The 23691-nt window shown below is 52.1% G+C and overlaps 1 protein-coding gene across 2 annotated transcripts in view; it reads left to right on the top strand.

Moving 5' to 3' along the window:
• Nucleotides 1–23691, top strand: part of Col27a1 (collagen type XXVII alpha 1 chain) — a 129922-nt gene that overhangs the window by 66650 nt on the left and 39581 nt on the right. For both annotated transcript variants that reach the window (XM_045141753.1, XM_045141752.1), the window contains exons 20-32: nt 930–983; nt 1113–1166; nt 2506–2550; nt 3825–3878; nt 6089–6133; nt 11328–11381; nt 13244–13297; nt 13518–13571; nt 18710–18763; nt 22635–22688; nt 23124–23168; nt 23261–23305; nt 23542–23595. In XM_045141753.1, coding sequence (XP_044997688.1) covers nt 930–983; nt 1113–1166; nt 2506–2550; nt 3825–3878; nt 6089–6133; nt 11328–11381; nt 13244–13297; nt 13518–13571; nt 18710–18763; nt 22635–22688; nt 23124–23168; nt 23261–23305; nt 23542–23595 — 666 coding nt within the window. The remainder of the gene's footprint in view (nt 1–929; nt 984–1112; nt 1167–2505; nt 2551–3824; nt 3879–6088; nt 6134–11327; nt 11382–13243; nt 13298–13517; nt 13572–18709; nt 18764–22634; nt 22689–23123; nt 23169–23260; nt 23306–23541; nt 23596–23691) is intronic.

The following is a 23691-nucleotide window of genomic DNA, read 5'->3' as shown; positions in this document are numbered from 1 at the left end:
TTCCTAGCACAAGGGACTAAGTTGTTATGGAGGCAAAGTTTTATTGAGCACCTACTGCTGGGTGCCAATCTAAGCTATTTGCTTGCATCATCCATTTCAACCTCAGCACAGCCCTCCCAGACAGGTGGATGGTCTAACTACTTACCAGGTGAGGAAGCCGAGGACCAGAGAGATTAAGAAACCTAGCCAGGATCACAGTGAGTGGGTGACAGGATGGGATGTCATTTTTCTCATTTTGAAGAAACTTTGGCTCCAATGTGTTAGATCCAAATATAGGACTGTTCTTGCCTTTGCCACAAAGGTAAGAAGGTATTTGAACCGGAATTTAGCAGAACTTAGCATAAGGTTAAATGAAGAAGAAAGAGAAAAGCTAACGTCGGAAGGCAAAGTGGGAGGGAACATTTTGATCAGAGAGTCATGAAAAAAAGGTTTGGTTTCTAGCTGTGAGGAAGTAGCAGGGCTCTAGGCTGAGGTAACAGAACTATTCCTATTTCAGGATGGGAGAATACGGCAATGCCCAGCACTTCCAGCCAGGAAGGAGGTCATGGGATTCCGGATTCTAATAGGAGGAACCACCATGGACAACCACATTGCTTTCCCGCCATTTTCCTGGCATAGTTCTTGGGCAGGACAGTTGGCTCAGGAACAAATGTCCCAGGGCACCTGTGGCTCTCTCTGCTGGGCCTGATAACAGCAGGAGTCCTCTGTGTTTGGTAATCTTCTTGTGCACCAGCACAGTGCTCCATATTTTTTACAGCTACTCTCTGAGGTGTCAGACTTGGGGATTGACAAGAAGGGATCAGGTAGCTTGCTGACCTGCCCAGATCACATGCTGGCAACAGGAAAGGTAGAAGAAACACAGGAGTGCCCTCTCTGAGACCTGTGCTCTTAGCAGTCTCCATGTGACCCTGCTCTCTGCTTCCTCACAGGGATTCCCGGGAGACATCGGACCCCCTGGGGATAATGGCCCCGAAGGCATGAAGGTAAGTCTTCACCCACCTAGGTCCCTGGCTGAAGAAGCTGCAGTCCCCAGTAAGTTCAGGAGTAAGAGTTTTGCCAGCCTATGATGCAGATGTTGGTGCTAGTTCTGAGAACCTTGCTGTTCCTTTCAGGGTAAGCCTGGAGCCAGAGGTCTGCCGGGACCACCTGGGCACCTGGGGCCTGAGGTAAGATAGCCGTGTCCCCTCCTGCCTCCCTGTATCCTCGCTGCACTGTGCTCAGTGCCCAGACCCCAGCCAGCTCTGTCCAGGGTACCAAAAAACCAGCTCCAGCTGGATACCGCCCGGGTCTGCCTGGGGCTTGTCTCTCTGAGCCTCTCATTGCAGCCCAGCCCTCTGCACCCCAGTGGAATGGGTCACTCTCTTACTGCTCTTAGCCCTGAAATTTTCTTCCCGAGTGTGCTGCCTTTCCTGAGCTCAGATAGTAGTGCAGTTACCAGGGCGTTGATTAGGCAGGGTAGAAATTGTCAGCCTTTAATTACAGGTAAGACCATGGAGACCTAGGGAGGGAATTGTCTTGTTCAGGTCCCATGTAAGGAGTAGGCAGGGCTTGATTTGAACCCAAGTCTACCTCAGCCCAAAGTCCATGACATAGGTCACATGTTGTTCCCACATATACCCCTGGGAGCCACCAGGGAATCCTGGGAATGCCTTGCCTTACACAGCTGTTTTGCCATGCAGGAGGCCCTCAGCCCTGCCTCACTCTGTGGCTCATAGCCCTGGATGAGAGAGTGGCTGGCGCAGACTCACCATGACCACAGGCAGGCCTTGGCTGACAGGGTCCCTCCCCTGGGCTGGTTGTGGGTCTGGCAGGGTCCCAGTGCTGACTCTGAAGCCCTTGTGTGGGACTGCTTTCCTGGAAGCTGGGGAGAGATGCTGTGGTGGCAGCTTGGAGGGGCCCGTGGTCAGGCTGGAGGCTATGTGGCCTGCAAAGGGCCTAGAGAATCCCGGCCAGCAGTGGGAAAGGCGAGGAGTGCAGCCTCCGATGTCTGCTGTGCTTAGTAGCTATGCACAAAACCCTTTCCCAGGTGGGCTTCTGGCTTATGAGCCCACTTAGCTCTCAGCAGACATCCCAGGACATTTCCCAAGTGATAGGCGTGGTGAGGCAGGGAGTAGCTTCCAAGACATGGCAAGATGCGAGCCTTACCCTCACTGACTCAGCCAAAGCCAACCACTGTGCTGTGTGAGAGCCTGCACTCTGGGAAACTGAGGCCCGACAAGGCTAAGTTCTTCTAAAAGGGCAGAGCTCAGAACCCTGCTCATCTTTGAGCTGTAGCCACAGGCCCCATTCCTCAATAGTCTAGTCTCTGGGATGGTGTGGTCTGACCCCTAGACCCCCTCTCCATCTCAGGTGAGGCCAGGCTGTGGCCAGGCACTCAGTCCATCCAGGAAGGGCACTGCGCAGTCGGTCTACTCCTTTCCTTCCTCACAGGACAAGTTCCCCCAGAGTCCCAAGATTAATTTTCTCTTTTTTCTTTCTTCTTCCCCCATGTCCTCCCAACTCTAGGGAGATGAAGGGCCTATGGGGCCACCAGGGGTCCCTGGCTTAGAGGTGAGTGTCACTGGCCCGGGAGAGGCGGGATTTGTTGGAGCTGAGTGAGCTGGGCTCAGGCCAGGCACCAACATCTGCTGTGCTCTGGCCAGTGCTTCAGAGAGTAGCCAATGGGGCGGGGGGACTTGGACCAGGCAAAGAGCAGGGGACTGGCCAGAGGTGAGTGCCCGTGACCCACACCTGCCTGCTCACTTCATCTTGAGTGCTGGGAGGCATTTGTTCTTCCATTTTCCCTTAAGCTGGCCACTGTTCTCAGCACCACCTGAGTGCAGCGATCGAGGCTGGAAGAGTGGGGCTCCGGGTCCCACAGCTGGGATTTAGCAAGGCCCTGCCTGGAGCCCGGGTGCCAGCCCCTTCCCCAAAAGCCTCGAGGAGCACTTTTAGCCAGCAGTGGTGTGACCTGAAGTACTAAGGCTTTTGGTCTCAGTGTCTTCTCACATTCAAGGATGGGGCGCCCAAGGGTATTTTCTGATGTGTATCACATCTATGAATGTGACTAATTAAAGCCAACATACTTCACATATATTTATTACTTCAGTGGAAATCAATGAGAAGTTCTTTTTGCATACCCATAAATATATATATATGTATATATATATATACACATACATACATACATACATACATACACATACACATACACATATACATACATACATACATACATACATATATATATATATATATATATATTTTTTTTTTTTTTTTTTAACCAAAAGCATCATGCTATTTTTCAAAGTAAAACAACTGAGTAGAAAGAGTGACATTGCTTCGCCACTTTTATGAGTGTCTGGAATGTCATTCATGTGGAGTCAGCTGTGTTCTCGGCTCTTCCTACATTTGCTCTGTGGTGACACCCTGTGTCATGCAACCTCTGAAAACTGTGTGCACGCATGAGGAGCGATAAAACAGGTGATATTGCAGTGTTAGCGGGGAAACAGCTTTGCCTGTCTGACTCACATGACCCCCAGGCTTCTCCTCCTACACTTTGAGGGCCACATGCATGGATGTCCTGCCAAAGGAAAAGGCTAGCCCCTTCATATCCTGTCCCATTGAAAGCAAATGTCATTGCCCCTACTTAACTCATTGAGCTAAGAAGTCACACTGATGGAGTCCTTCTGTCTGTTCTGGCTGCCTGGTGACATTGGGACTCTACATCGTTGCCTCCCTAGGACATTGCCTTCCCTGTGGCAGGTCCCTAAAGTTTCTCAAGACCTCCCAGTACTACCCTCGAAGGCTCCTCTCACTCCACCTTCTCTCTGCGTGTGTTGCAGGGTCAGCCTGGCAGGAAGGGGTTTCCTGGGAAGCCCGGCCCAGATGGCTTGAAGGTGAGGAGATCTATGAAGGCTCCATGGCAAGCGCTGAATTGCACAGTCAGTTGTGAAAAGGGAGAAAACCGCGGTCCCTGTGCATCCCAGAGCAGCGATAACGGGAGGGGCGGGGGAAGTAGACGGAAGGGGATTGTTAAAGTGATGACATATTGTGCAGTCATTCATCCAAGGCAATATTGTGGATTATTTTATAAGATGGGAAGGTACCTTAGGTGGAGGAGCTTAACCATGAGCTGCTAAGAGCTGGGTGGTACCTGCCTTCTTCTGCACTGAGCACAGGGAAGACGCTAGCAGGCTTGTCCGGAGTGGTGAAGAACAGATTTCTGTGTCTCTTCTGGGCCTCTGTATATAGCCCCTTGGTGTATAATACATATGTTCTGCATTTGTTAATGGGACCTTTTTTAAAAAAAATGTTTATTTTTATTTATTTATTTGAGGGTGACAGACAGAGAAAGAGGCAGAGAGAGGGAATGGATGTGCCAGGGCCTCCAGCCACTGCAAACGAACTCCAGATGCGTGTGCCCCCTTGTGCATCTGGCTAACATAGGACCTGGGGAATTGAGCCTCAAACCGGGGTCCTCAGGCTTCACAGGCAAGTGCTTAACCACTAAGCCATCTCTCCAGCCCTAATGGAACCTTTTTAAAATTATCGAAACAAAATCCAAGTGTGGGGTCCCAGCACTTGGGCGGCACAGATAGGAGGATCGCAGTGAGTTCGAGGTCACCCTGAGATTACATCGAGAATTCCAGATTAGCCAGGGTTGGAGTGAGACCCTACTTCAAAAAACCAAAACAAACAAAAGAAAATTATCAAAACCAAAACTTATCCCAAGTAGGACTACTTTTTAGTCACTGTGAGCAAATACCTAGAGAAAGTAACTTAAGGGAAGAAAGGTTTCTTTTGGCGCACGATCTAAGAGGGCATAGTCCATCATGTCAGGTGCAAGGTGGAGTTCAGGCTGGCAGGAGTGTGCAGCCTTCTCCTTTTCTGCTTTCTATTCAGTCCGCGACTCCAAGCCCCTGGGGTGATGCCATCCACATTCAGCGTGGGTCTTTCCTCTCAGTTAAACCTCTCTGAAAACATCCTCACTGGCACACCTAGGGGTGTGTCTTCTGGGTGATTCTAAACACAGTCAGGCTGACAGTGAAGATTAGCAATTGCCCAGAGCAGTGATGCCCAACACATGAATGCCCTTACTTCATAGGCTTCCAAAGGAAAAGGCTTAGGTGTTAGAAGAGTTGGATGGTTGTGTTCTTAGCCAGTCTGGGAGGAGGAGGTTGGAGGGGTAAGCTCAAAGGAGAATAGGAGACAGCTAGAGGAGCACTGGGCACCTGCGGTGCCCTCCCTCCAGGGAAATGAGTGGCACATGTCTCCTTGTCCCCGATGGTGTTTTTGAGTTTGAGGGAAGATGAGGCTCAAACCCAGTCGTGTGAGCAGTGGCCTTTTCTAGCTAAATTCCTGTCAGTCTGAGCCCATGTTCTGCCCTCTGAGGTATTACCACATACGAGTTAGGTTTCAGTGACACATCTGGGTGGATTTATCTCACAGAACTGTTGGCTATTGACCTGTTCATATTATGAAGAGATCAGGGCAGCTGGTGCCAACTGTGAAGCAGCAGCCACTCCAGCAGGGGCCAACACTCAGGCAAAGCTATGACAGGCCACCAAGACTAAAAGATGGGGAAGTTGAGCCCACCACAGAGATGAGACTTCCCATGATGCCTATGAGGTGGTTGCAAAGCCCTGAGGGCTAAGGCCTAGGATGTGGATGCTCTTGTCCTGCAATTTCCAGCTCTGCCTGCAGGAGGCAGTCTGATGCAGTAGGAACTGGAATCTTAATCAGTCCTACCAAGCTCCCCATTCTATCCTCCTTCTGGCTCGCTCTGTGACCTCACACAGTCCTTCTGCCTCAGTGGCTCTTAGTTTCTACTTTCATAAACTGTAGCAGGTTGCTGGAGATCCCAGAGGGGATGTTCAACTGAGGGTGTTGGGGACGTTGCACCTCACTCAGAGAGAATCAGTGACTAGTTTCATTGGGGCAGAGCTGTTATATTAGTGCCTCTTTTGGATTTTCCAAGCCACTGTCTGGAGAGGCTCCTGAATGATCCCCACCAGTGCCAGCTAAGTCCTCTGGTCCTGAGGACTTCCTCAGAGGTCCAGAATCCCACCTCCTGTGCTGACCCATCCACCTCTTTGCTTCTTTGCAGGGGGAACCAGGGGATCCTGGACGTCCAGGGCCCGTGGGTGAGCAGGTAAGTTAGTGACTATCTCAATACAGTGGTTCATTTATGGTGCTCTTACCTGTTCTACACCTGTTGCTAAGGAACCACATATCCCACTCGTCCCTTAGGCTGGTGCTCCACCACAGCCAGGCCTCTAGCTCTTTCACTGATATAGTGACTCTCAAAGGAAGGACCCTGAATACAAGGTCCTTCCCCACAGCCTGATTTCAAGTACAGTTTTTGGTGCATTTGTCCCAAAGGATCACACGACTACATCCCCAGAACTGGAGTTAAACCAGAAGTGCCCTTAACGATCACTGCTGTGCTCTCCTTGGTTAGAGAAATAGAACCACTCACTGGGCTCTTGTGGTCCAGGCCTCCCTAAATTGTGAAGAAGGTGAAATTCAAACGAGAGCTATCTGGGAAGCCAGGCCAAGCCTGAAGAGAGGCATATGCCACTCATTTTTAAGAAGGAGTTTAGACTGGGCATGGTGGCACATGCTTTTAATCCCAGCACTCAGGAAGTTGAGGTAGGAGAACTGTTGTGAGTTTAAGGTCAGCCTAGGGCTACAGAGTGGGTTCCAGGTCAGCCTGGAGTAGAGTGAGACCCTGCCTTAGAGAAAAGTAAGAGAGGTTTGGGACTCAACACTCACAATCATTATAGTCAGATAAGCAGCCTTAAGTGCTGTGTGGTCAGCAGCTGCCATGCCTCCCATTTGGCCCCAGTGCTTCCTGACTCCAGGCTAGATAGAGCAAAGTAGAGTAATGTGGTTAATTCCACTACTATAAATAAGGACCCTCTGCCCAGGGACACTGAAAAAGGCTTTCTCAAACAGAGAGGATGCTAGAGGCTCTGAAGGGTTTGATTGTGCCAAGAAGTACCATCAATGACATGAGAATCACATACGACAGGCTTCCTTGCAAGGCCTGTGACATCAGTTGAGGGGAAGATAGGAATTAGAGCCAGGGAGGCCTAGAGTTTTGAAATCTTTCCAGTGTCATTCAAGTACATTCTGTGGGAAGCCAGGAGTTTGGGAAGGCTGCTGCAGCCTGGATATATTTTCTGGCTGGATAAAAAGGGGGAATATGATCAGCAAATTTAAGATCACAGTTATGCTAATGGTAGGGCCCTCGGGAAAATAGATATTGAAAGTCTTAGACTTCCAGGACACAATGGGTCCTTGGAACTCTCTTTCTTCAGGGTCCTGACCATTTTTTGTATCTTGAATTTCTTTGCTGAACAGTGGAAGTCTGTGAACCTCTTTCTCAGAATAGTTTTATGTGCATGTGTGTGGTGTGTATGCATGCATGCATGTTCATATGCATGTTCTTTTGTGTGTGAGTGCATGTGTGTGGAGGACAGAGGTTAATGTTAGAAGTCTTTCTGTGTCATTCTCCATCTTTGAGAAGTGGTCTCTCACCAAACCCAGACTAGCTAGCCACTGAGCTCCAGGGGATTCTCCCTCCATTTCCTTAGTGTTGGGATTACAGACGGTGTGCACAACCAAATCAGGCATTTTATATGGGCACTGGGGAGCAGGACTCAGGTCCTTATGCTTACAGAGCAAGCACTTTACCCACAAAGCATCTTCCTGGCCCCAGGGTCGTTTTTTAATTTTTAATTTTTATTTGAGAGAGAGACAGTAGAAAGAGAAAGAATGGGCATACCAGGGCCTTCAGTGGCTGCAAAGAAACTCCAGACGCATGCACCATCTTGTGCATCTGGCTTTATGTGGGTCTTGGGGAATCGAACCTGGTTCCTTTGGCTTTGCAGGCAAGCACCTTAACTGCTAAGCCATCTCTCCAGCCCCCTTCCAGAATATTTTTTTTAATGCATAAAATCAAGAGCAAAGATTTCCAAGGAAATTAAATGTCATGAGATGCATTATGGGACCATGTCCATAAATGCTAAGCTCATATCATGCTTCTTGACTAACGTGCTGACTAACAATGACCTCAGTGTTGAAGTGACAGTGAGTCTCAATGATGCTTCTTGGGATCTCTGTAGTAATGACTGCCATGTGGCAGTTGCATGACTATCGGGCAGTCACAGGAGTTAGGAATACCACCAAGGCTTGTTAGCTGCACTCATATTTCAGGAAAATGAAACACTTCAATGAGAGGGTAATGGAAATAAAAGTAAGTTTTTCTGCTCAAGTTCATGAACCCTCTTAATTCCAGTCATATAGACTTACAAAAATGCCAGGTAAAGAATTCCTGGGTCCTGGCATTGGCAATCTGGGCTGCATGGGAGGAAAATAGGCTTAACCAGATGATTCTGAGGGACAGGGCTTGAGCCCAGGTTGGGAAGGATGGGCACCCTGCCTGAGAAAACCCCGGCTCGCTGGGCCGTCTGCGTCAGGAGGCACAGCTGGCTCCTGTACCCTGTGTAAAGCAGACCACCGCACGGCCTTTCCTAGCATAGCCAGGGCAGGGGCAGATATCTTCTGTTCCTGGTGGTAGAACCAGATGATTCCCCAGGAAAGAGCCCCTAAGCTCACACCACAGACCCTCTTTGTAATTGTAGTAAGGACCACCTTGTTGCCCACCTGCTAAGTACTGGGCTCTATACCAACCAATACAGACACAAGCCTACAAGTCCTCCATCAGCCCCGAGGCAGGAACTGTTGTTACTCCCATTTTGTGTATGAGGAAACTGAGGCTCTGAGAAGTTAAGTAGCTTGTCCAAGATCTCACACTCCATAGCATAGCCACACACACACTTAGAGCTTCTAGGTTCCCAGATGGGCTGGGAAATTGTTTGACCCTCCAAATCCTTATCTACCAGTGAGCATATTTTGCTTTGCCAGGCCCTGTGCTAGGTGCTGGGAACAAGGCTTCAGCCTCGCCTTCTGGTAGCTCCGTCCAGGGCTGCCAAGCATGCCAGTGCCGACCCTGAGCTGTGCTTGAGCTGAAGACACAGGCAGGCCAGCTTGTCCTCAGAGGAGCTTCAGAGCCCAGCAAAATGCCCGGGGTGGAGGGAGGAAGAGACACCCCATATCCAATAACAGCTCTTTATAGAGAGGCGAGGTGGGGATCGTTTCAGCCTCCTTCCCCAAAATGGTGACTCAAGTCCTGACTGTGTAGTGTCTGCTTAGATAACAATGTCACCTCCCACTGGTGACCTCCAGCTGGCCCTGTCCCCAGCTTTCAGGGCTGCCTCTCTGCCCTGGGCCTGTGAGGCTAATTCTTCCCTAGGTGGCATCCTGCTGTGCCACCACACAGCACATCAGAGAGTCCCGAGGGCCATGGGAACATGTACTTGCTGTCTGGTCCTTATTAATTCAGATCCTATTTGGCTTCTTGTTGGAGGTTTATGACTCACCTGCCTTCCAGGACCCAACATGTCATAAATTTAAAGTAGCTATGAAATTCCTCCTTCTCCCTGCCAGTTGGTCAGGGGCCTTTTCCCAGAGCAGTGTTTATTCCCTTTGTTGGCACTTTTCACATGTCTGACTGCTCCCTGGCAGTGTGCTTGGGCATTATCCTAACCCTGTGCTCTTTGAAAAGCAGAATGGGTAGAGAACTGGCACTGACCAAGTGCCCCTACAATTTATGTGCCATCCTGACCACTCGGGAGGTGGGAGAGAGACTGTTATTATTTCCCAGGGCCCACGAACCTGAAAGCAGACTGGCAGTGACATAGATGACATGCCAAGTGCAAGACCTGGCACATAGTAAGTCCATGATACGTGGAATCTGTTTTCATTAATGCTGTCACCTTGAAAATAGTCTAGCTCATTCATTTATTACTTTTGTATGCATGTATTGAAACAGGCTCTTCCTCTATAGCTCTGGTTGGCCTGGTACTCATTATGTAAGCCAAGATGGCCTCAAACTGGAGCCCATCCTCCCGCCTCAGCCTCCTGAGTACTGGGATTATAGGCATGAGCTACAATTGCCCCCCCCCTTTTTTTAAGGTTGCTGTTGCAAACGTGAATTATGCACTTGGTGGTTGGTTGTGACATACTAGCCATGAGCTCATAGCTTGTACCATAACCCTCTTCCTTATTGCTTGCTCCAAGACTCTTGGGGCCTGAGGTACCAGGAGCAGCCTGGAATCCCCCTCCACAGGCGGTGATGGTACCAGCAAGAGAGGGAGGGCTACCCTCTTATACACACACTCTAGGGCCTCTGGTGGATGGAAGGTGCGTGGGGTTTGGAGGTTCATTGACAGAGGTCAAGGAAGCTTAGCCCCTAAAACCGTTTTTAAGGAAGAAAGAGTGGGTGTCAGGAACTGGGAAGCACTTCTCCCCTCCCAACTCCCCCCCCCCCAGCTCCGTGGCAGGCTCTTGGCTCTCCTGCCTAAGAACAAAGCCTGGAGGCTGTTAGCTCCAGGTCTCAGTCACGTCACTCTGGCCAGAGTTGGGACACCAGGAGCAGACTTCACAGGATAAATCCACCCCTGCCGTGTTTTCTAATTATCTCGGAAATGCTCGGCTGGGTTCTTCCACAGCTGCCTTTGCCCCCCTGTTCCCCACAGGCGCTCTCTGCAGTGTGCTTAAGAAGGGAAAAGGTGGGTCCCAACAACCCCTTGTGCTGCCTTGCTGGCCACACTGGGCTGTTCACCCACCCTGTGTGCATGCATGCCTACCTGCCCAGGGGCACTGACTGCAAGGCAACTGAGAATAGCCTTCTGGAACACAGAAGTCTGTTGTCACCCAGTGGAATTAAAAAAGCCAAAGGAGACATAATATAGTGTTGTGTGTGTGTGTGTGTGTGTGTCCTTTCAGCAAGACAGCTCCTCAGAAGACCGTAGAGGCCTCCACTTCCCAAATTCCAGTCAAACTCCAGCAGAGGCTGTTAGGGTATTTTTGCCCCAGTCCGCAGGTTTACTTCTCATTTTAAAACATCCTGAAGACAGGGACAGTTGGCATTTTCCCAACACAACCTTTCCCCTCAGCCCTTCAAATGTGGCTGGCTTCCAGCCTGCCCCTGGCACGGGAAGAATGCGTGGCTCCCAGGATGCTGGCAGTGGCCCCAGCGCTTGGCTTCCAAATCAGAACCATCTGGCCGAGATGGGGACAGGCAGTGTTCCTGGGGGTAGTCCCAACTAGCAGGTCAGGGGGTGCAGGGAAGGAGGCCTGGCCGAGATGGGGAGAGGCAGTGTTCCTGGGGGTAGCACCAGCCAGCAGGGTCGCAGGAAGCAGGAGAAGAGACCTGGGAACAGCCCAGCGGCACCTATATGTCACTCCTCACTTGTTTTCATGACTGTCTCCTCCAGGGGCTTCCGGGGTTCGTTGGCTTGGTTGGAGAGCCGGGAATCGTGGGTGAAAAGGTGAGCTAACGTAGCAGGTGGGATGCACACAGGAGCGTGTGTTGTGTGATTTGAAGAGGTGAGGGCCTGGGGGTGGCAACTACTGCACCACCTCCCTCTGGTCTTGGCATTCCATGCCCTCCAGAAGCCTGTGTCCCTTGTCCCTGCATTCGCTGGGGCTTCTGCTGTCACCATCTGGAAGCGTATCTCTTGAGTTTGGTATGGCAACCAGAGGATGCATATGACCTGGATCCTCATAGCCACCCAGTGTGGCCCAGTGTGGGCAGCGGAAGCTGGAAAAGGGTCCAGGTGTGGTGGCACATGCCTTTAACCCCAGCACTTGGGAGGCAGAAGTAGGAGGATCACCGTGAGTTTGAGGCCACCCTGAGACTACATCGTGAATTGCAAGTCAACCTGGGGTACAGTGAGACCCTACCTTGAAACCTTTCCTCCCCCCACCAAAAAAAAAGTTGGAAAAAATTCCTCTCCTAAAAAGATGCAGGTGGCCATTGCTCAGGTGATGTTCATCTTACAGAGGAGGTCAGTGAGACTTCTGTAGGAGAAGATAGCTTACTCAGAGTCACCTGCATTATAAGTGTCACCGCTGGGGTTTGAACCAAGTTTATCTCCAAAGGCCACCTTCACCTATTAACCTAGTTATCCAATCAGTCGGTGGCTTCCCTTGTCCCCTCAGGGGCCCTCCAGGGGCCCTGCCTTCCTCTGTCTAAGCTTACGTGGTGCCCCCTGTGGGAGAGCCAGCATTACCCACTGTACACATGGGGAAACTAAGGCTGAGCCTCACCTGGCTTTTCCTACCTGTGCAGAGTCATTGTGGTTTGCTCCCCATCGCTATGTTCCCGACCTTCCAGTTTCTACCTTCCTCCCCCTGCTTCCCTTCGGCCTTCTCCTTCAACTGGATTTTGAAATAAACCACTCACCCAAAGTTGCAAAACGTAGTACAGGGGTTCCATTTGCTCTGCTTCCCCTGGGGCTAATGGCTTGTATAACCATCATTCAGGATCAAACCAACTCTGGCCTTCTTTTTTTTTTTTAACCAAGTGTCCCATGTGTTATGTCACACCTCTCCCACAAACCCTTGCCTTGGGCAGGCCCTCTCTTCCCACTCTCACCCACCCCTGCCTTTTCTTCCTGCATCGCTGCTAGAAGAAAGCCTCCTTCTCCACCAGTAGGTCACATCCGGTACAAGTGCCTCGTTCTGGTTCCCATTCCTGTGCTTGCTCCAAGTGGTGCCCCTTCTTCCTGGAGGTCCCTGACATCTTCCTGTCAACCTGGTGTCTTGCTGATGGTAGTGGACCTGTCTTGTTCTACTCATTGAATAGTTGAGGCCTGACGTACAGGGCTGGCACGCAGTAGGTACTCAATACATTTTGCCCTCTGGATAGATAGGAAAAATGGGACCTCACAGAAGCCAAGGCTGGATTGGAGCTCCAGGCCTGTGCCTTCTGGTTGTAGCTGTGCCTACTGCCCCCAACTCACAACCTGGCTGAGTTGGTCCAGAGGGCAGGAGTTCAGTCTGGTCCTCCAGCTTGCCTTCTGGATTTGGCTGGAAATGCACAGGGAAAGAAAGGCCTTTTGATTGTTTCGCCTCTGCAAGCCCAGCCCAGGGGGTTGCCTAATGAGGCCCACCAGGTGATGCAGGCCAGGGTCAGAGAGGCTTCGTAACTATTGCATCAGTCTTGGGTGAGGGATATGCCCTATAAGGGAAGCTGGAGTCCGGTAGGAAAAATCCTGCCCCCATCTGACCATGTGAGATGAGAAGGAACTCTGGGGACCATGGACACACCACTGGATAGCCCTTAGCACCGACAGCCAGCCCTCACGGCCCCAGCCATGACCTGTCTGCATTGATGTTTCCGTCCCAGGGTGACCGTGGCGTGATGGGACCCCCAGGTGCACCTGGACCCAAGGGGTCGATGGTAAGGAGTAAGTCTGCATCCTCTTGCCTCTCCTGTTGCAGCTTTGGGTGTAGGCTCTGTCTCTCTACCCGTCACATGCTCCAGATGGCCAGAACACTCAGTTGCCCCTATCCCCGGCCTGGCCTTTGCCATCCTGGCTCTGGCTGAGTCCCCAACAGTCAGCTGAAGGAGGAGGGCCAATGTTTTTAGCTGCCTCTTCCTTTTTCTTCCTCCTTGGCAGGGTCATCCTGGAACATCGGGTGGTATTGGGACCCCTGGAGAGCCTGGACCCCCGGTAAGAAAAGCCCTTATGTCCTCTGAGTGCAAACAGAAACTCATGGAATCCAGGCCTGAGGTCACAGACCTGGGCTGAAACCCCATCCCTGCTCGCTGGCTGGCTCCCTGGGGGAAATCCTGCAGTTTCTCTGAATCCAAATTTTGCACATCTAAATCTATTGCACACTGTGACAGCTGTGATAATGTGGCGGTGTGGGTTGCACCAAGCCCTGAGGCTGACATTCCCTTCGGGGTGACATGCCTTGTTCAGGAGCAGCTTGTCACCTCATTAATGCCTTTGTCCTTGTGGCCATTCTCAGTCAGGACACAGTAAGTGATCTGTGTAGGTCATGGGGCTGAGGATACCGTCATCAGTGGGGCAGAAGGCAGTCTGCGCTCTGCAGACCTCGGAACAGAGAGACTCTGATAAATAAGGGGTGCCTGCAGTAAAGGGACCCCGCATTCCTGGTATGATAGAAGATGTATCTGAAGGACTTTCTAGAAAAAGGGCCAGGAGCTGGGGAAGGGCTGCAGGCTGCAGCAAGCCTGTGACCTATAGCACCCGGAGTCAGAGGTCCTTTGTACTTCCCCCATGGGTGATTGCAGGGTAGGGGGGCACTGCTTTAATTTGGGGCAAGTGCTTAGAGGCCCTCTGCTTCTGCTCTTGGATGGAAGCTCAGGGAAGAGGGTTCACTTAGGCTTAGGTCTGGGAGCCACTTGGTATCTGGGAGCCAATTGGGATGGAGTTTAGGGATATGGGGGAGGGTAAGGGAGGACCACCCCAGGACTGAGCTGGGAATCATGGGTTCTGCTAAAGCCTAGGCCAATAACACAGGTGCTTCTGATGGTTTGATCCCGATTCTCTGTGCTAAGGAGGGAAGCAAAACCAACTGCTCCAGCCTGCTTCATGTGTGCTGGGCATATGCTCTGCCCTGGGAGTGCATAATGGTGGGGAACAAGGGCTGGGGAGATGATTCAGTGGTGTAAGCGCCTGCACTGTAAGTGTGAAGCCCCAAGTTTGGATCCCCAGGACCCAGACAAATGCCAGGCATGGTGGTGCCCATTATTCATCCCAGTGCTTGGGAGTTGGAGACAGGCAGGTCCCCAGGGCAAGCTGGTTAGCAAGCCTAGCAGTGTCCGTGAGCTCTGGCTTCAGTGAAAGATGCTGTCTTAGTAAATAACACGGAGAGCAGTAATGGAGGGAGACACCCAGTTGTCAACCTCTGGTTTCCACACACACGCGCACCCACACACTGCACACACTCACAATACACTGTACACCACACACACACAAAAATGGTAGGAAATAGACCAGCTCCACACATACAAAGATGGTAGGAAATAGACCAGCTCTTATGGCCCTATGTTCAGAGTGGGGGTGACTGGAGCCCATTAGCCTGGAGGTACCTATCGAAGCCTGAACCCAGGGAGGCCCATCATCAAATTCTTCCTCCTTAATCCATGGGTGTCCGTCTCCCCATCTGTCTACCAGGAGAAGGAAGGTCAGGGGAGAAGTCACTGAGCCAGTGGGAGGCCAGTGGGGTGGGAAACCATGAAGACATCGGGAAGGCCTCCGGAAGGCGGATTCTGGCCCCCCCAGGTTCCTCTCCGGCCTGCCCTGCTTCGGTGCTTGGGCTCTGGTGTAGTGCTAAGCCACTGGCCACACGGGGCTTCCAAGGTTGCTTTTGCCCTCTTCCGCTGGAGCGCGAGGTTGGTGGATCCCTTGGGGCTCCTTCCGCCTAGCCGTCTGCGGAACAGCACGGAGGCCCGGCAACCTGCTTCGGAATCTGACACCTGGGGTTTCCGCCAGGGCACCCCATTTCCTGCTGTGTGGCTATTGGTCACATTCTCATCAGCTCTCTGCCTCTGTTTCCCAACCCGTCAGTTAGTATGGGGATTCTATCACCAGAAGTCTGCAGTGAGAAGCAGATGGTATCTTGAGTGCAACAGCCCCCAAGATGCATGCACTTCCCGAGTGCCCGATAACAGACAATTGCCATGTTTGTGATATCTACTGGGCGAATGCCATTAAAATGCCATTTCTGCCAATCCTCTGACCATCCTATGTCCACTGTCTGGTCATGGTATGTCCTCACTCTGTCTTAGACCTCTGACTTCAGTACCTGTTGTATTACTGCATGTGGGGAGATACGTGGGAAGGGTCTGGGACCTGCCAGGGCCACTCAGTGACCCAAGCTGGGTCCAGTGCCCAGATCTGGCCTCCCCTACCTACAGGAAAGCAGAAAGCTGCTTTAGCTCCCTACGATGTCAAGGAGAGGAGGAGAGAACCCCCTCGGCCTTGTGCTGTAGATGGGGAGTCCACGGCCCACAGAGGCGAGGTCTTTCGCTCGAGCACCACATAGGAGTGTTGTGGGGGCTGCACTCTGCTGTCTGGTATTACAACCTGGGCTGTGGGGTCTGTGGAGAGCCCAGCTCAGCCTCCACATGGAGACCAGCTTCCAGGACCTCTGGGAGGGGGACACGCTGCACGCTTTCTGAGGGAGCTCTCTGGAAAATGGCCTGTCTCCCCCCACCTTTGCTATCTCCACCAGCCTTTGGCCAAATCTGCCTGTGTGTGTGTGTGTGTGTGTGTGTGTGTGTGTTTATGTGTGTTCATGTATTGCAGATGTGCTCGTGTGTGCAGGTGCATGTGTACATGTGTGCTGCTGTGCATAAGTGTGAAGCTGGAGGACAACCTCAAGTACATCTTCAGGAGCGCCACTTACCTTTGTTTTGAGACAGGGTCTCTCTGGCCAGAGCGCCTCAAGGATCCTCCTGCGTCCGCCCTCAGCGCTGGGATCAGCACATGCTACCACACCCAGCATGCTTGCACTGGCCCTGAGCGTTGAACTCAGCTTCTCCTGCTTGTACTTTACCCACTGAGCTGTCTCCCAGCCCACGGTGCCAGCCCGGGGTCCCTACCTGCTGACGAGCTCGACTGGACGCTGCCCCTTACCCTGGGCGTCAGCATTAGCCCATGGGCTTTGAGGGACAAGGGTTGTATCTGCACCCCAGCACTGTGGAAGCAGCAGGAGGGAACAAGGCCTTGCCCTGGGACACAGGGATGAGGCTGATCCCTCCCTGGAAGGGACCGGGAAGCCCCGCCAGCAACACAGACTGGCCGGCCAGGGAGCATGGTGTCTGCAGGCTCCATGGGCCAGTGCTGGCCCGGTGTGGAGAGTTCAAAGAACCCAGCGCCCCGTCCCCCCGCCTGCCGCTCCAGCATCTCCCCTCTTTGCCCTTCTCTTGTCTTTCTTCCTTTCTTTCTTTCTTTCTTTCTCCCCCCCCCCCTCTCTTTCTTTCTTTCTTTCTTTCATTGTTACTACTTTCTCGGAAACAGAATTATACTATAAGGCCCTAGCTGGCCTGGAACTCCATGTAGAAGAAGAGGTCAGCCCAGTGCTTCTTAAACTTCTTCCATTTGACCCTCTTCTCACCTGAGAAACTTGTACCTGACCCTAGGTGTACAGATATATAACATAGATATACACCTACCACATTTACTGACACTGAGCTATAAATAAATTTATTTTAAGGCTGGGCATGTAGCTCACTGATAAGAGAACTTATCTGGCAAGTGCAAGGCCCTGGGTTCAATCCCTAGTACTGAAAAAGAAAAAGGAAGCCGGGAGTGGTGGCGCACGCCTTTAATCCTAGCACTCGGGATGCAGGGGTAGGAGGATCGCAGTGAGTTCAAGGCCATCCTGAGACTACATAGTGAATTCCAGGTCGGCCTGGACCAGAGTGAGACCCTACTTAAAAAAAAAAAAAAAAAAAGGAGAGAGAGAAAGGAAGGAAAAAGAAAGAGGGAGAGAAAGAAAGACAGAAGAAATTTACTTAAAACAACTCTTTGATATACATACCCTTTCATCACATATTAAAGATTAAAAACAAGTTTGCGTACGAATGAGATGGACTGCTTGTTTATTGTTACACAGAGAATTTAACTTTGGCTGAAGTTTTGATACTGCAGGATGTAGAATGACTTCATTTTCTAGAGTTGACTGATGTTTAGATTAGTGCTGAGAATGGTGTTTCCATGAATACATACAATGCTGAAATATATCTAGTATCATTTCAGAAATTGTTGGGGATCCTGTCTTAATCCCAAATCAAAATTCATTATTATTATTATTATTTGGTGAAACTCAGGTCAACAGCTCACTCGTTTTCAAATCAAACATTCTAACATAATACAATCCAAAACTATACTAATTTGATTCTTAAGTGCTGAGGAATAATGGTAGGCAAATATTAAAAGTCTTTGCTTTCTGCAATTAAATTGTTACATTTCTATAAGAGCCGAAAATTGTACATACAGTAACAGCACAGCAGTTCACAACACACAGTAGTCTGGAATCCCAGCCAGGATGCTTCAGATGTCTTTCCCTGACATCATGAGGCTGGACAGCAGGCACGGTCCGTCAAGCCGCGCCCGGCACCATGGGTTGGCGCTGCCAGAAACACCTCCGAGTCATGATGCATTTGATTTTGAATTCGTATTTTGGTTACGTGTTCAGAAACCTTTAACTGTTGCCAAAGTTTTCACAGCTTCCACCTTATGTTATGTGACCCCATGTGGAGTGACTAAACCACAGTTTAAGAAACTGTAAACTAGGTTGGCCTTGAACTCCTGCCTCAGCCTCCCTAGTGCTGGGATTATAGGTGTAACCATAAGGCCTGTCTCATTTTTTTCATCAAACTGAGACAACAGAGGTCTTGCTGGGCCGGGTTCTGTCCCTTGCTCTCTGCTCCTCCCCTCTTCCAGCTCTCTTCAGGTCTGAGGTCTGAGCCCCTCTTCCCCAGAGCACTGGGCACCCAGGTGGAAACAACCTCAGGGCTGTGCTAGGTGTTAGGTGGGCGTGAGAGACATTTGGTCAAATAGAATATGTTTATTTTGTCAAATATGTCCCTGTAGCCTGTCATTACTGATTTTGACATAAAGAAATGGTCTTGCTAAGGAAGGCTGTGCCCACCCCAGAACCTCTGGAGCGCTGGCCATGTCCAAGGCCAGAGCTCCTCAGCTCTGTGACTGCTGGGCCCGGGGGGTGGGGGTTACCCCTGGACCGGGCTCCACTGAGCACACTCCTCACATTCCTCTACCCGGCTGCTCCCACGCCGGCAAAGGACTCCTCCCAGCGCCTTCTTTCCCTACAGGGCCCTCCAGGATCTCGAGGAGCTCCAGGCATGAGAGGAGCCAAGGGACGCCGGGTAAGTGAGGCCTCGCTCCCAGGCTGCCCACAAGACACCATTCCTGTTCCTGTCCCCTGCCCCATTCTGAGGCTTGTGACTCACAACACCAACCAGGGCCCACTACTAGAAGCAGAACCCAGCTCTGAGCCTCAGGCCTGGCTGTCCAGGGGCCACAGATAAGCCCTCTGGTCATCCACTGGCTCACTTGTTCAGCTACATGCCTAGCACCTACTGTGTGACACCCACCATCACAGGCTCTTTAGACACCTGGGAGAACAGGGCAGGCCTGGCCTTATGATCCAGTGACAGGCTGCACACAAAGCTTGGCAGGCCATGGAGCACAAGGTCATGAGGACCAGGATGGTGGGGGCCCAGAGGAGGCACCTGCCTCACCAAGACAAGCGCCAGGGAAAGCCTTTAGGAGCGGACGGGGCTCGAATGACTCCAGACTGAGCGATAGGCCCGGGAGGAGCCTGAAGGTGCGAATGTGCGGCTTGCTTAGGGACTCCCAGCCAACAGAGGCACCTAGCAGGCACCATGCTAGGCAGGGCCTTAACAGGCATGTGTGTCTATCCAAGGTCGCGGGGAGCCACACGGGGGAAGTGGGGCGCTCGCTATCACGGTAACAGCCGGTATCCGTCACATTTCATCTTTGGCACGCCCCTTTCAGGGAAGTGCTAATCTCAGTCCCATTGGACAGGTGAGGAAGGCGCAGAGGGTTTAAGTCCTTGCTTCAGGTCACACAGCTGGAAAGTGGCAGAGGTCAGATTTGAACCCAGGGACTCTGGCTCTTTGACCTACTGAATAAAAGCTTCCTTTTAAAAACCTTTTTCTTATTGACAACTTCCATAATTATATACATTAAATCATAACAATTCCCTCCCCTTCCCCACTTTTCCCTCCACAAATCCTCTCCATCGTATCCCCTCCCCTCTCAGTCAGTCTCTCTTTTACTTTGATGTCACCACGTCTTCCTCCCACTACGAGGTCCTCACGTAGGTAGCAGCGGGCACTGCGAGGTGTGGAGATCCAGGCCACTTTGTGTCTGGCAGACTGCACTGTAGGCAGCCCTGCCCTTCCTTTGGCTCTGACATTCTTTCTGCCACCTCTTCCACATGGACCTTGAGCCTTGGAAAATGTGATAGAGCTGTCTTAATTAGTACTGAACGTTCACTGTCCCTTCTTCTCAGCACCATGGCACCTTTTGAGTCACCCCAGAGGTTTCTGCCATCTGAGAAGAGATGCTTCTCTAACCAGGCATGAGAGTAGCATTAATAGATGGGTAGGGATGTTAAGAAAAGTGCTTACAGGGCAGTTTGGTGAGCATAATATATGCATTTAGCCAGATACCAGCATGGGCCTCCTTTTTGATCCTGAAGGGAGGGTGGATGGAATGGTCTCTTGCCAACTAGTGTATAGGTGCCAGGGCACGTGGCCTTGTTGTAAAGAGCAAATGAAATGGCATAGGCGACCCAGGCTGATTGCCAGGCCCTGTGAGAGAGACACGACATTAGTCTCCTCTTGGCTGGATCTTAACTCGTTTTAGGACTTTCCCTAAGCCAGATGGCCTGAGCAGCCAGCCTGATGGGAAAGATAAGGAGACATTTCTCTGGCTGCCAAGATCCCTCCCAATACCTCTGTCCTCTGGGTCTCGTGAAGTGGTAATGAAACCCATGGACAGTCCTATCCCATTGGTTCCCTCTGCCCAGGAAACTCACTAGCTGCACAGTGAGCTCTGTTGGCCCTGGACTCCCACCAGGTCCCAGAATGAGGCTCAGTCCCCTCCTGCCTTGAGCTCCCCAGCCATCCCCCTGCCCCTTGCCAGCAGTGACTTGGAGAACATCTCCTCCACCTGAAGAAACCCAGTCTCCCAGCCACACAGCAGTGTTCAGGGTGGGGAGGGATGTGTGGGGACTGGAGTGGGGGTGCCTGTAGCACCCGTCCTAAAGTCCTATGGGACAAGCCTCCTGCAACCATTTGCCACATGCAGTCACTGGGGTGGGGGACCTAGAGAAGCACCCACTGTGTTTGGGAAAGCTTGGTTCTGGTTAAGCCTGCACAACTCCTGCCCTACCCTGTGCCCTTAGGTAGGCTTACTGTTTTCTGGGCCCCAGTTTCCCTACAGGCCATGGGGGTGGACATGGCTGGTGTGCAGTCTTTCTGCTCATTTGTCTGTAGGCCCTGCAGCCCAGCCCATCACTTCCCCGGGAAGAATGAGCGCTGAAGGGCTCAGGTCAGGGGCAGGGTGGGGGCCCTAGAGTCCTGTGAGCTCTGCTCTGGGAGAGGCTGTGCACACCATCTTGGTCCCCCCACCCTGCAGTGAAAGATGTAAGGACCCATGTGAGGGGCAAATCCTGGCACCCCTGGTTCCCAGCTATGCAGCTTTGGGCAGGTCTCTCAACCTTTCGGAGTCTCCCATCTCTCAGATATGCAGCTCATCCTGTGAGGGGCTGCTGAGATTTGGGAGTTGGGTGTAAAAGCTGAGCCCTCAGAACAGAGCCTGGCCTCCAATCCTGGTTCCTCCCTGAGGCCTCAGACACCTTACTTCCCCTTTCCAGCCTCTGCTCCTCCCTCTGCAAAATGGGCCCACAATAGAGCAATCTGCCAGGGTATGGGTATCTAGTCACTTCCAGGCAGCCTTGACCCCAGGGCCGAGTTTCCCTCTCCTTCCTATAGCTCTTTCTCATGGAGCTGCAATAGGCCTGGTTTTCTCTGTCCTGCTGAGCCTGACCTGGCCCAGCTGGAGGGCAACCTCAGATGTGACCACACATGTGGTCCATGGGTAACAGTAGATGTGGCTCCAGTGGAAACCCTGGCCTACCTGCCGTGGGAGGATCCACCTGGGGCACATGGGAAGGAACCTGACAGCCTAGTGGCCCTACAACAGGGACTGCTGGGTGCCATCTCCCAGCACAGCAGCTGGGCACACAGGGTCGCTGGCAGCCCTCTGCTCTGTCCAGATAGGAGAGAAGGGTGCTCTTCCACCAGGCTGGACCCTGGCTTCTAGAGCCTGTCTCCTTCAGTGATCAGCCCTGTGTGCAACCTTCCTGGTAGGCTTTGGCCTGCACCCCACTCCCCTCCCGTGATGGGATGCTCACTTCATCCCAGTAAACTGTGGCCACTACTGGGAAATAAATGGACATCTAGCTGACTTGGGTTCAGTTTCTGGCTCTCCCTTTCCAAGCTGTGTGACCACAAGCAAGTCCACTTCCCTCTTCTGTCCCTTTTCTTAGAATCACTTTTTCTGTGACTGCTGCTGTAATTGACATTATTCTTTTAAGTCCTGACCTTTCTCCCAGAAAAGCTTTGGTCCCTGGGGTGTGCAGGGTACTGTATGACTCAGCTCTCAGTCTCCCCTCAGCTCCAAGGACTGTACCTGTCCAGGGATGTGTGAGCCCATGCCAGACACAGAGCCTAGGGCCATGAGCATCTTTCAGCCTAGTGGCTTGCCTACCAGCTCAGCCTGTGACCCAGGGTGCCCTGTCCCAGCCTGGCTCTATCTCCTTAGAACTGGGCCGTGAGTGAGGGGACATAGCAGACAGCAGCAGGCTGAACACCCAGCTGAGGGGACATGGCCGCACAGTTTTTCAATCCTGGCCCTCAATCTCGTCTGTGAAATGGGTTGGCTGGTGACTCTTGCCCAGGTCTCTTTAGACGAGATGACTCATGTACCAGCTGCATTGAGGGTTCCCCTGTGACCTGCCTTGGCTGTGACCTATGCAGAGTCATTCATCTCAGTCCTCGCAGAAGGTGACCTTCATTGGGCACTGTGTCAAAGGGGAGGTACAGGGTGAGCCCCAGGCTCTGGGCAGCCCTGTCCCTTGTTTCACTGTTCAAGGGAGACCTCTACCCTTTAGTCCACTGTACTGGAACCATCTTCTTATTTCAGGGGCCCCGAGGACCAGATGGACCAGTTGGGGAGCAGGGATCCAAGGGCTTAAAGGTACTGGCTCCCTGACTTGCCCCTCCTCACTCACACCCTGTGGGTCAAGGACCTAAGCACCAGCCCCAAGCCCGTTAGGACAAAAGGTCCCAGGGGACGTGGCCTGGTACAGCGGTCACCCTCCCACCTTCTACAGCCTGGAGTAAGAGAAGGCAATGGTGGGCCACTGAGTGAGGGGTTCATTTGTGCCCTCTGGCTCTCAAGGGTCTCCAGAGCCTAGGTCTCTCTGCCTACCCCTTTGGAAGGAAAGGTCCTGTTCTTGACCCTAACATACCAGGGGTGACTGCAGCAGCTACCCCCTTATCAGACCTCTAGTTTTTCCACACATGAGGACCCTTGGTCTCTGGAGTCCCCTTCCTCTCCTGCAGAGAACCCCCTTCTCTGTGAGGGGTCCAATCGTCCCTCCTCCCAGTCCTCATGTTTGGCTCTCTACAGGGCCCTGCGGGACCTCGGGGCAGACCCGGCCAGCCTGGACAGCAGGTATGCCATGGCTGTGTTGGCCAGTTGCCAGGCCCTTCCTCTATCTCTTGTACTATTGTGTGTGCTTCTAATCAACCGCAATGTGCTTCCAGGGTATGGCTGGAGAACGAGGCCACTCAGGCACACGAGGCTTCCCTGTGAGTATTGTCTGTTCTGGAAATTCTCAGAGTGGGGCTTTGGGCATTGGTGGGGCCCAATTGCCATGAGTTTGCAACCCACAGGTGCCCTGGACCTTGGCCAGCATATCTCCTCCCTCTGCCTGAGGCAGAGGGTCGCATGGGACTCTAATATACTGTGACTAGCTTGAGGTCAAGGGACCAGACAAGGTGAAGGAGACCCTGAGAGATGAGGCCACTTATGTCTTTCTCCACAGGGCATCCCAGGTCCATCAGGCCCACCAGGTGCCAAGGGCCTCCCAGGAGAACCAGTAAGTGACCCCTCCCTCCTCCACAGCACCTCTACCCTGGCAGGCTGGGACTGGGGCCAAGTAGATGGGGAGAGAAAGGCCAGTGCCGGGGCAGCC

Source organism: Jaculus jaculus, chromosome 1 (genome assembly GCF_020740685.1).
Source record: "Jaculus jaculus isolate mJacJac1 chromosome 1, mJacJac1.mat.Y.cur, whole genome shotgun sequence".
NCBI classification, from domain to species: domain Eukaryota; kingdom Metazoa; phylum Chordata; class Mammalia; order Rodentia; family Dipodidae; genus Jaculus; species Jaculus jaculus.
Note: the sequence above shows the minus strand (reverse complement) of the source record. Positions and strands in the feature narration are given on the sequence as shown.